At 42.5% G+C, this 12,247-nt stretch overlaps 1 protein-coding gene across 11 annotated transcripts in view; it reads left to right on the forward strand.

Moving 5' to 3' along the window:
* Positions 1 to 12,247, forward strand: part of ATP9B (ATPase phospholipid transporting 9B) — a 172,920-nt gene that overhangs the window by 44,972 nt on the left and 115,701 nt on the right. For all 11 annotated transcript variants that reach the window (XM_019715633.3, XM_074339808.2, XM_074339811.2 and 8 more), the window contains one exon: positions 10,954 to 11,048. In XM_019715633.3, coding sequence (XP_019571192.3) covers positions 10,954 to 11,048 — 95 coding nt within the window. The remainder of the gene's footprint in view (positions 1 to 10,953; positions 11,049 to 12,247) is intronic.

Here is a 12,247-nt window from a genome sequence, read left to right on the forward strand (position 1 = left end):
TTGGGAATGGGCCGGTCAGAACATCTTAGCGAGAGTTAGCTGTGTTTCCTGAATCGACACACCTGGGATTGTTGCAAACCTCTGAGCATTTTCCAGAGTTCTGAATAAGTTGCTTTTGACAGTTTTTGCTAATGTTCTCACTATAGTTATGGAGAAATGATTTTCAGAGATTTTTACACCACCATCCCTGCTGACATCACATACTTATTTATGATTTGCCTTTCTTTCTAAATATATCCAGTATAATGAATAACAAAAATCTTTCCGTTTTGAAGGTGCTTTTATATTAATTGCCCATTTAATGATTGTGATAGAAATATATGTAAAATGAAGAATATGATCCTTAATATGGAAATAGCTTTTGATAATTAACTTAAAAGAAATATGTAGATTATGTTAGGAGGTAAAAGATGAAGAAAATTCAGGATTTTAAAGCTGGAAGATAGTTAGATATGTCCATTTTTCAGAGGAGGAATCTGAGGACTGGAGAACATAAATGCCTTGCTGAAGATTATATCACTAACAGCAGTTTGGGAAATTCTGCTTCAGCTCCCAGTGATCTTTTCACTGAATCACTGTATCATTGTTACGCCATAGTAAGACAGCAGAGCAAGTGGAATATTAGCAGGGGCAAATGAGACACTTGCTTTTGTGTTAACTCCAGATTCGTAACATATACCCAAATTGATGTTTCAGAAATGTTTCCTTTTCTTTTTCTCTAACTTTGCTTTGCAGTCCATGTTGTAGTATAATGATACTTAATATTTTCGAGGTCATGGATCTCTTTGAGAGTCTTAAGGTTCCTCACCTTGTTTCCCCCCAAATGTGCATAATATATACATGTATGCTAAATTTTTTATCGTTTGATGTATTTTTGGAAGGTTATTAATGGATCCAAATTTAGGACATTACTGTATGGAGTCAGTTTTAGTGTATGGTTCTATTCCTCAATTTTATTTTTTCTATCAAATTTAAATTGTTAAAACTGATGGTTATCCGATGAGAGGGGAGTTGGGGAGTTGGGTGAAAAAGGTGAAGGGATTAAGAAGTACAAATGGGTAGTTACAAAATAGTCATGGGGGTGTAAAGTACAGCATAGGGAATATAGTCAATAATATGGTAATAACTATATTTGGTGTCCTGTGAGAACTACGCTAGTCAGGGGCATCACTTCATAAATCATATAAAAGTCTAACCACTACACTGTACACCTGAAACTAATGTAAAATAATGTTGAATGTCAAGTATAATTGAAAAAATATTTTTGTTAAAATAATTACTACTTACTCATTGCAAATATGAAAATGTCACCTATTTTTCTTTTCTTTGTAAAATGCACAAAATAGATTCCCAGTTGTATGAAATTTGTGTCATGATACTTCTTTCAGTCAAGGATTCTTGGCTTTCAAAATTCTGTTCTTAGGACTTTGAGTAATTATTTTAAGTGTTTTAATTGCCTCATTTTCCAAGGTACACATATTCAGAATTCTTTGTGTATAACTAATGCTGTTACCATAAAAATCGGCAAGCCTTCGCCGACATAGACAGCCTGAGTCTCTGCAGCTTGTCCCAGCCTGGGCAGTAGCCCCGGGCGCGTGTCCGTGCAGCGTGCGGGCCTCTTGGCGGCGTCGCATTGACTGTGTGTTAGTACAGGCTGTTCTGTTGGGCCGTCAGCTAATTGTTTAGAATGTAAATGAAACTGTTGATGGATCTGGTGACTGATGGCTTAAATTCCAATTAATCAATTGCTTCATCAGTTTCTTAATTCAGATCAAATATCTCTTGAATGCACACAATTCTTTTAGTGGTATTAACAGAAATTAATGCTTGAGAACTAATTTTCATCAATCTCTTATAAATGCCAATATCTTTTTCACGTGTTTCCTAAGTGATGGCATTATAGTTTAAGTGTTTGGGACATATTACAATAGTTCAGCTGTCACTCGTTAGTAGGGTGAGGGGTAGGTGAATGACACTGTACTCATCCACACGCTCTCCGGTACCATTCATCTTGCCACCAGCTTAAAAATTTCATGCAGAGTCATTAAGTCATATAAATGATTTAGAAATTAAGTTTGATGGCAAACGATCTGGGATTATACATGCAAAGTCAGTGTCTATTTTTCTCTTGTTGGGCGTATAGTGTGGCCCATTTCTTTCAGAGCTGTTGGATTCGTGAGCTGCTGCAGGCAGTCTGCTAATATTACAGGCTGACTTATTACGGTATATGACAGACTCTGAGTCTGTCTCGCAGCGTCCCATCAGTTACTTTATCACCACTTGAGGCAGCTCTCCTGCGGGACACACACACTAGTTGATCTTAATTTGATTGTCATTAAATCTGTCCTTTCCTGTCAACTCTTGTCAATTATACAAAATACAATCAAGTATTCATAAGTCTGCAATAGGATATAAGCAGACCGATTTAATAATTCATTTCTGCTGAGCCCTCACCGGCACTGGCTGTAACCAGTGCTCACTGTGAAATTATTTGATGCAGTTCGTGTAAGACAAGTCACGTCGCTCATACTTCTGGTTTTGCTACAGTTCCTTCTCTCTTCTTAAATCATATCGGTTACTGTGAAGTTAGTAATGTTAAATGTAGTTGGAGATAAATTATGTCAATTTCCCATGAATTTTTAAAATAGCATGTAATTGTTTAACATGAAGCAGTCCTTTTACTTTATAAAACGGCAACTGTATTGTTTCCAGTGTTTAACAAGTTTACAGAAATCTAGATAAGAGAAGCTTTCACTTTTAGAAACACAAAATGTTTGAAATTTAAGCCTGTAGAGATTCTCACCTTTTCTTATTTTATACATTAGAAAGCAAACCTAGAGCGGAGCAGCTGGCATTCATGTTGCAAAGTGTGTGTCGGAGAGAATCTAGAATGCAGTCCTTTGAAGCTGCTTGTATGTTTTACATCAAAACATACACACGCGTGTACGCGTGTATAAATATGCATTCATTCAGGTCATGGTCTCACAGCTGTGTCTTCAGTTGAGAAACTAGACGATTGGAACACCTTTCCCGAGGTCTGTCCGGTAGGCCTTAGAAAGGTGAGTCGCTTCGGTGAGTCTGCTTGGTTCATTTTGGCAGTGGGAACGCCCACACGTGGGCTGGTTAAAAGGGTGACAGTACAGTGGGGCGCATTTTTGGTCCTGATGTGCTGGTGGTCGTGATCAGTTGAGAGTACCTTGGCTGACAGAGGAAAGGATTGGTAGCTTTGCAGCATAAGGGGACAAGAGAACACCCACGGGGTGCAGGAGGCATTGCTTCTGGGGCTCAAAGGGACCTGAGCTCGTATGGGGGTGGGTAGGCATGGACCTGTTTTGGTTTTAGGGCGGTGTGTGAAGGGTGTTCTGGACTAAGCTGTGTCAGGATACATTCTTCTGTAGCTGCTGTAACTATTTCCCCAAGTTTGCGAAAGAGATAGCTCAATAATCAAGTTCCCCGTTCACTGGCAGCTAATAGATTTTCCTCTAAATTGGACAACACATCTCCAAAGCCAGTTTATTTTTCTACTGTGCAGATGGAAAACTTGGTCAGGTGCAGTGACTGACAGGGAGCATCCCAGAGTTCTAGAGCTAGTACCCAGCCCTGAGGACAGCTGGCCAGATGGCTCTGGGCTGTGATGGCCTGTTACTCACCTTCAGCCCTGGGGACAGCTGGCCGGGTGGCTCCGGGCTGTGATGGCCTGTTACTCACAGGAGGGTGTTGAACAGGGTTCTTGGCTTAACCGCATTAGATGCCAGTGCCCCCCCCCCCCACACACACACACACGGTTGAAAACCAGCGTTTCCAGGAGTTTTCATGTATCTCCTGGAGCATGAGTAGAATCACCCCTGACTGAAAACCACCAGAGGACTTTTATTTTCATTGAAGAGAATCCCTGAGGTAAAGGTCAAATCTCCAGTTACGTGTCTTTTGAGAGAAACTGTTTTAATACTCTTCAGAGACCTTCTTTCTCAGTAAGAAAGAAGGGTTGGTTCTGTGCCATTGGACTCCGATGGACCTCATCGCTGTGTGAAGGAAACTCCTGCTCCAGCCAGTGCATCCACGAAGGCAGGCCGGCCCCCTTCCCTGCCGTCCCCAGGCCAAAGCCAGGACTTCACCTTGGGAGGAGTGCCCACCTGACTCAGTTCCCCTCCGCTGCCCAGCCCCTACTCAGGAGAGAGCTTTGCCCACGGTACCAGCCAGGGTCCTGGGGCCCCAGCCAGTGTCTCCACCAGCTAGCTTGTAGAGCGCAAGAGGCTAGCACAGCCCCTCCTCTCTCCAGCACCCAGTTATAAGTGAGGTGTCACTCTGATAAAGCTGGCTGCTGTCCCACACCCAGCCCCAAGGTCCTGCAGCTTTTGCTGGGACCAAAGCTTGCCGCAGATGCCTACGCACATTGCTGCAAACAGTGGAGAGCTTGGTGGCTAGCAGTTCAAAAGGAGGCGAAGGAGGGTCCATGAGACACCCCAACAAGGAACGTAGCAGCCCAGCCAGAGCCCAGAAAAGGGTGGAACGGGGCCCCATGGGCTCTCCTTGGCATGGGGTGTGCTGGGCTCCTCGGCTCGGGCCCCACGGTGGGAGTCAGGGCCCGCTGGGGAGGCTGCTCCGGGACACGCAGGCCCCTCAGCCACCAGAGCCTTGCTGGCATGCTTTCTGGTGTCACTGGTCTACAGGATTGTCCACGTGCCCACGGCTGAGGTCTCACCAGTGGACAGAGAGAACCTCCAGCCGTCATCCTTGACTGAGCTTCCAGCCTGAGAGAGGAGCCTCCCACCACGCATCCAGTCTGGGCCACCAAGCAAGTTCAAGTTCAAGCACCTCCTTTGACCACTGAGAGGTGTGTGTGGAGCCAGGAGCAACCCCGGGGAAGCGAGGAGAATCTGAGCAGGGGCCTCCGGGGTACACACTGTCGGGGAAATAAACTCCCAGAACTCGGTCAGCCAGGTCACTGCAAGGTCAACAGATGACAGACAGCGACCAGCACACAGATGAAGCTGCTGGTGTGACAGATAAAGTGTGATAGGCAGTGAGCTGCGGCCAGTTCCCAGCTGGTGGCACTGCAGGGGTCTGGGGTGGGCCTGGTGATGGCGCTGACCCTGCACTCCTGGTGGCACTTCAGGGCACTGCTACCTGTGTCTTGTCTTATAGGACATCAGATGTTGTGTAGGCCGGCACTGGCCCTTAGATGCCCCGTGAATGCTGGGAACCTTTCCTGAGGAGAAAGGGCCACGTTCTATTGCGCGTGGATCTATATGTATATGCATTCCGCTTCGTACACTTTCTGATCCAGAGTAGAGGCCATAACTATTAATAATTCTTCCTTAATTTGCAGGCTTATGTTAGTTTCTGTGGAAGGTATTTTCTAAATGAGTGATGCCCTGGAGAAGTGTCCTCTGTGAAGTCCCCTCCACGTCCCAGACTTGTTCTCCCTGTCTGTTTAGCCCAGTCCTGCGCCTCCTCCTGCCCGGCACCTGTTAGTCTCTTTTATTGTGCTCTGGACCTTGAGGTTCGGAAGGATCCCAGTCATAGCAGAAAAGACCGTTCTGCTGACAGCGAGCACGGCTGACCCCTGAGCATTGCAGGTGCTGGGCCGCTGACCGCCTGCACACTTGAAAATCATGTAGAGCTTACAGACCATCTACAGACATTTCCTGGCCATGGTTTGAAAGTGCCATTGTGCTTCCCTCAGGACACTTTCTAGGCTGGTTGTGTGGTCGTGGGTCTGCTCTCATTCACCTGTACCTGTGCTGTAGCCATTTTCTGGCAGTACCCCTCGGGCTTTTGCAGCAGCGTTTCTCCACGCATTTCCAGGACAGGACCTCTAGTGTGCTTCAGATGGTCCCGGGTATGTTGTTTCAGAACTCAGGCTGGGCTTCTTGCGCGATCAACCCCATGCTGTGCTTCTCCCAGAACTTCTTTTTCCCTCTTATTTTTATTTAGTTATCTATCTTTCTGTATTAGACTGTGGACTTAGCAAGATCCGTAGGAATCTTATACCTGGAATCATGTTTCTGGTCTAGTGGGTGTTTAGTGAGTGTTGGTACCCAGTAGGGTACGTGTACGCCTGCGTTAAGAAAAGCTCGGCCGTGCTGTGTGAGTTCACGGAGACATTGGCGGGGTTGCTTTTTCTCCCTGAACATGTCTAGACATTTCCTGTAAAATCTTCATCATCCTCATTTACTATTTTAAAGATAAAAGTACACCTGCTTTCCTTAAACTTATCATTTACAACCTCTCCCACCACTGTTCAGTTTTATCTGTTTGTTTTGATAGTAATCTCTTATAGTATTATTTTACCCATTTAAAATTGTTTTTACCATTTAACTGTTAAATAACCATGTTATGTCAGCTGCTTTGTGGATACGTGATCTTGAATAGATCCATTAGATATAAAAAAACATAACCAATATCATTTCTGTGGGAAGAACCCACCATTCGAAGTTCAGGTGCTGCCCTTACTAGATGCCTGCAGCTGGTAGGCAGTTGTGAACTTGGTGAGGTTGTTCACCTATTTCCTGTCTATGGTAATCTTCGGATTTCTGTGTCTGCGTATAAAGTTAAAACCCGTTTCAGCACTGATCAAGAACTGTTTCAAAGTAGTGTAAAACCTTGTGTTGAATGTGTGTGGCTGTGGCGGTCATTGTTGAAAGCTGACCTGGCACAAGGCCATGTTTTCTGGGTAAAAGGGAAAAGACCACGAGCTGGTTATTGATGAAATGAGCTGCACAAGTGGGCGGTCGTCCGGCAGAAGCTGCGTTAGCGTCTGCACCTGCGTGGGCGCGCCAAGCGTGCAGGGGCTGGGAGTCCTACAGGAGGGTGATGGATAGGCACCAGGCCCGGTATCCCGGAGGGCAGCCCGGAAATACGCGTGTGAGAAAGTACAAGGGAAGTTGTCTCCGCTCAGCAGGTGTTCCAGCTAACTGCGTCTCTCTAGTGCAATTCTGGGTTTTGCAGTGTTTCTTTTTATTACAAAGAACGAATATTTGTGTAATGCTTTTGATTGATATTTTCTGTGTGAATATGTTTAAAACTTAAGATTTTGTACTATTTTTTAGAGCACTTTAAGTTTACAAAATCATGAGAAGGAGGCAGATGTCCCACCCACTTCCTGCTCTCACGCAGCACATCTTCCCTCATTATCAGCGTCCCCATCAGACTGGAACATCAGTTACAGTGGATGGACCTGCCCCCATGCGCCATGATACCCCACAGCCCATGGTTTCTACTAGGGTCACTCTGGCGTTGTACATTCCGTAGGTTTGGGCAGATGGATAACGACCGATGTCCACCATCATAGTGCCACACAGAGTGGTGTCACTGCCCTAAACTCCTCTGCGCTCTTCCTGTTTATCCACTGCATCCCTGGAAACCACTCGGGCTTGTCTCCATGGTTTTGTCTTTTCCAGAATGTCATATAGTTGAAATCACACAGTGTGTAGCTTTTCAGTTGGCTTAGTGATGTGCATTAACGTTTCCTCCATGTCTTTCCATGGCTTGATGGCGCACTTCTTTTTAGTGCTGAATAATTCTGCATTGCATGGACCACAGTTGATGCATATACGTACTGAAGGACGTGTTGGTTGCTAGTAAGTTTTGGCGATTGAGTAAAGCCAGTATAACTTCTGTGTGCAGGAGATGTTGCGGACATAAGTTCCCAGCTCCTTTGGGTAAGTGCTAAGGAGCATGATCGTTGGGTCATATGGGGAGAGTGTTAGTTTTGTGAGAAACCGCCCAGCAGTCTCTAAGGTAGTGGCACCGGCTGCATCCCCTCAGCAGTGACTGAGAGTTCCTGTGGCTCCACGTCCTCATCAGCACTGGGTGTCATCTGTTCTGGGTTAGACGTGTAGATTCTCATAGGCGTGCGGTGGTGACTCCTTATTGATTGAACTTGCATTTCCCTGAGGACATATGACGTGGCGCCTCCTTCACATTCTTACTTGGCCTCTGTGTATCTTGTTCAGGTCTTTGGCTCATTTTTTATGTGCTGTTTTCTTCCTGAATTTTAAGAGTTCTTCGTGTATTTTTTATTACAGTCCTTTCTCAGATGTGTCTTTTGCAAATATTTTCCCTCAGTCTGTGCCTTGTCTTCTCATTCTCCTGATATTGTCTTTCACAAAGCAGACATTTTTAATTTTAAGGAGGTCCAATTCATTGATTCTTTTTTCATGGACCATGTCTTTGTTGTTGTATCTAAAAAGTCATCTGCATACCCAAGGTCACCTAGCTTTCCTCTTGTGTTACCTTCTAGGAGTTCTGTGGCTTTTACACTTTGGTTTGTGAGTTAATTTTGTGGAGGTCTGTGTAATAAGCTCTGTGTGTAGTTTCACGTTTTTGTGCATGGATGTCCCGTTGTCCCAGAACCGTTCATTGAGGAGAGTTTCTTTGCTCCGTTGTATTGAGTTTTCATCTTTGTTGCAGTTGACTATATTTGTGTCGGTCTATTTCTGGATTCTTTATTCTGTTCCATTGATCTATTTGTCTGATCTTACACCAACACCACACTGTCTTGATTACTGTAGCTGTAAGTCTTTTCTTAAGGTTAGTGAAGGGTTTCCTTTTTGAAATTCATGTATTTTTGTTACTATGTAACAAAAAATACACATAAATACACATAAAATAAAAATTTAACGTCTTAACCATTTTAAGTGTACAGTTCAGTGGTATTGAATACATTCACATTGTTTTGCAATCATTGGCACCATCATCTCCAGAACTTTTTATTCTTACAGAACAGAAACTCTATACCCATTAAAAAATAACTCCTTACTCTCCCCTCTTCCCAGCAACCACCATTCTACTTTTTGTCCTTATGATTTTGACTATTCTAATAACCTCATGTAAGTGGAATTATACAGTATTTCACTTTTTATGGCTGGCTTATTTCACTTAGCATAATGTCTTTGAAGTTCATTCATGGTGTAGTATATTACAAAATTTCCTTCCTTTCTAAGGCTGAATAATACTCCATTGTGTGTATATACCACATTTTTTTATCCATTCATCTATCAATGGACACTTGGGTTGTTTCCAGGTTTTGGCTGTTGTGAATACTGCTATGATCATGGGGGTACAGACAGCTCTTTGAGACTCTGCTTTCACTTCTTTTGGGGATATGCCCAGAAGTGGAATTAATTGCTAGGTTATATGGTAATTTTTTTTTTTTTTTTTTTTTTTTTTTTGAGAAACCGCCATAGTGTTTTGTGTGGAATATCTTTCTCCATCCTTTCACTTTCAACATGTCTGGATCTAAAGTCAGCCTCTTATAGACAACCTGTGTTTGGATCATGTTTTTATCCTTTTGGCCGATCTCTTTCCTTGACTAAGAGTTTAACCCATTTACATTTAAAGTAATTACTGATAAGGAACAACTTCTTTCATTGTGCAGTTTGTTTTTCATTTGCCTAAGCCTTTTTGTCCCTCATTGTTGCATTATTATCTTTTTTAGCTGATATTTTGTCGTGAAATATTTAACTTCCTTTCTCATTTCCTTTTGTGTACACTCTATAGCTGTTTTCTTTGTGGTTGCCGTGGGAATTACATTTAATATCCTAAAGTTGTAACACCCTGATTTGAATTTATACCAGCTTAAGATCAATAAGAAACTCTGCTCCTTTATAGCTCCATCCCCACACCTTTTGGTTGTTGATGTCACAAATTTACATCTTGATACATTGTGATCCCCAGAAAATAAACTAATTATTTTTAATTCATTAGCCTTTTAAATGATGTAGAAGACAAGATTTAGAGACAAACTAAAGTTGCAGTAATTCTTGATTTTAGACTAATAATTGTTTTTTTCTAAGGAAGATGCAGTTGTTTAGAAGGTATTCACCTTGTCACTTCACCCAGGTATACACATGCTTGTGTGGCTTTTTGTAACTGTTTTATTTTACAATTAAATGTTTTTAAAACCTCCGAGGTCACTAAATTCGATTTGTGATTAAACTGCTAATTTGTTACCTTGTTTTATATGCTTCCTTTTATTTGGGGGAATTGCTTTTTTAAAGTTGGATGTAATTTCTCTTTTTAATTATGTAAAACATGATTTCAAAGCAAACAGTAAAACATAGAACGTATTTAGAAAGTTGCAGCTTCCGTTCCAGCCCCTCCCCATTCGCTTCCCCCTCTTGGTGTTACCCCTACGTGTGCCCACTCACACTCTCTTCCCCCCCCACCCTTGATCTTGAATAGAAGCTGTATTCTCTGCAGTGTTTTGCATCTTGTTTTCTTCCTGTAAGAACACATAGCCGAGAGATCTTTCATTGAATACGGAGGTCTTTCTCATTTCTCGCTTTCTTTTTTTTTTTTTTTACTTCTACATGTGCCCCCTTCAGTCAGTTGGTTTTTCTCATCATGTTCCCAGCTCTTTATTATAAATAATGTTGCATGTTTGTCTTCTGTATATGGCATTCTATACATATAAAACATGATATTCTACCTTAGGGTAGATTGTGAGAAGTGCTGTGATAGCATGGCCAAAGGGTAAATGGAGTTTTGAAATTTATATTTTTTCATGTTAAGATTTAGGGTTATCAGTACGTAGCAGGGTTTTAGCATTTTGGCTGTGCTTTTATTACTGAATGTGTGTTTTATGATGTACGTCAGATATTTTATTGGCAAAGTTATATCACATTCTTGGATATTTTTGAGTATTTACTTACTGTTTTGTTATCAAACATGAATTAAAGGTAGAAATGATCAGTGTAGTCTTTCTAAAATGAAGCACAATTCATATTAAACCCTAATAGGCAAGGACACTACATAGGAGGTAAGTGATTAAGTAGTTCATGACTGTATCTTTTCAAAATGAGCAAACTCATTTTGTGAATTAAATAAAGGCTTTAAGGATTTTTGTTGATGGGAATCTCTACATAAATCATTTCTGAATCCCACTGTGCCATGGAATTCTTGTTTTTAAGTCCTGTAACTCAGAAATTTTTCTTCTTTAATTCCAAGGTTCATGTTTTATTCGAACTGATCAACTAGATGGTGAAACCGACTGGAAGCTGAAAGTGGCGGTGAGCTGCACACAGAGGCTGCCAGCTTTGGGGGTGAGCATCATAATTACTGCACCCGGTTATTTTTAGTGGTCGTTTCTGTGTAGTAAGGACGGTTCTGTTTATATCAATTAACTTGTTTAATGCATTGATGATTTTAAAAGATAATTTCTTCATTATCAATGAAGAATCATTGACAATTATGCCAAAGTAATTTCTGTGGTGTCTTAGCACATTCTAATATAATACTGTGGTAACTCTGGAAATCAGATTGTCCCCCAATGGTGGAACAACTTGAGACTCTATAATAACGATGGCAGTAGAGTGAAACTCCTGGAATCCTGCAGCTCATATGTGTGGATATCAAACTATGAAACCAGATATGGCAAACCTGTACTCCATTGTTCATTCTCCCCTCCTTAGGCACACAAGTATTTTCCATTGCCTATTTTATGTCGGTACGTCTTGTAGTCTCCATCAGTCCCTAGCTCAGAAGGCACTGCTGACAGTTGCCCAGACTGCTGTTCTGGATCAGTTGCTCAGTCAAAGCCAGGGAGCACAGCACGCCAGTCAGATGACCTTTTCCGTGGGCTGCTAATTCTCAGCGTTCTGTGATGGTTTCTTTAAACTCTGTGGGGAATTATGTATAATTTCTATGGTCTGGGTTAGTTCTGTTTGATAGAAGGCAGATTCTACGGGACCCGCTGATGAAAGCAACAGAGAAGTGGGTGTTGGCATTGAGTCTTGTACACCAACCACCTGACCTTCTCCCCTTCTCAGTGGGTGGGAACAACTGGGTGCGTAGGGAGTCGTTAGATGACAAGTCGGGGCAGCGCTTTATTCGTGTCATTTTGTAGGTGTGTATGTATATCTCGTTTGGTTTGCTTTTTTGTGATGTCTGATAATGCCAGACATTATCTCATGTGCTTCGGTGCCATCTGTGTGTCCTCTTTGGGGAAATGTCTGTTCCTGTCTCTAATGGCTTCTGTGTAATTCCCTAGAATGTTCTTTCTAGTCGGTCATGTCATGTGCAGAGAAGACAGGTATCTCCCTTACTCCAGTCTGTATCTCAGCCTTCTCTTTCTCCAACTTGCAGTATTACCAGGCAGAGATGGCTGATGCTGCGTTGAACAGAAGTGGAGAAACCATTCATCCTTGTCTTTTCCAGTCTTGGGGAACAGTCAGCCTTTTAGCATCGTATGTGATGACAGCTGTAGGTTTCTCCTCGGTTCCCCTTCTCAGGGTGAGGAAAG

This window comes from Rhinolophus sinicus, chromosome 4 (assembly GCF_057876585.1).
Source record: "Rhinolophus sinicus isolate RSI-liver-muscle chromosome 4, RSI-T2T, whole genome shotgun sequence".
Taxonomy (NCBI): domain Eukaryota; kingdom Metazoa; phylum Chordata; class Mammalia; order Chiroptera; family Rhinolophidae; genus Rhinolophus; species Rhinolophus sinicus.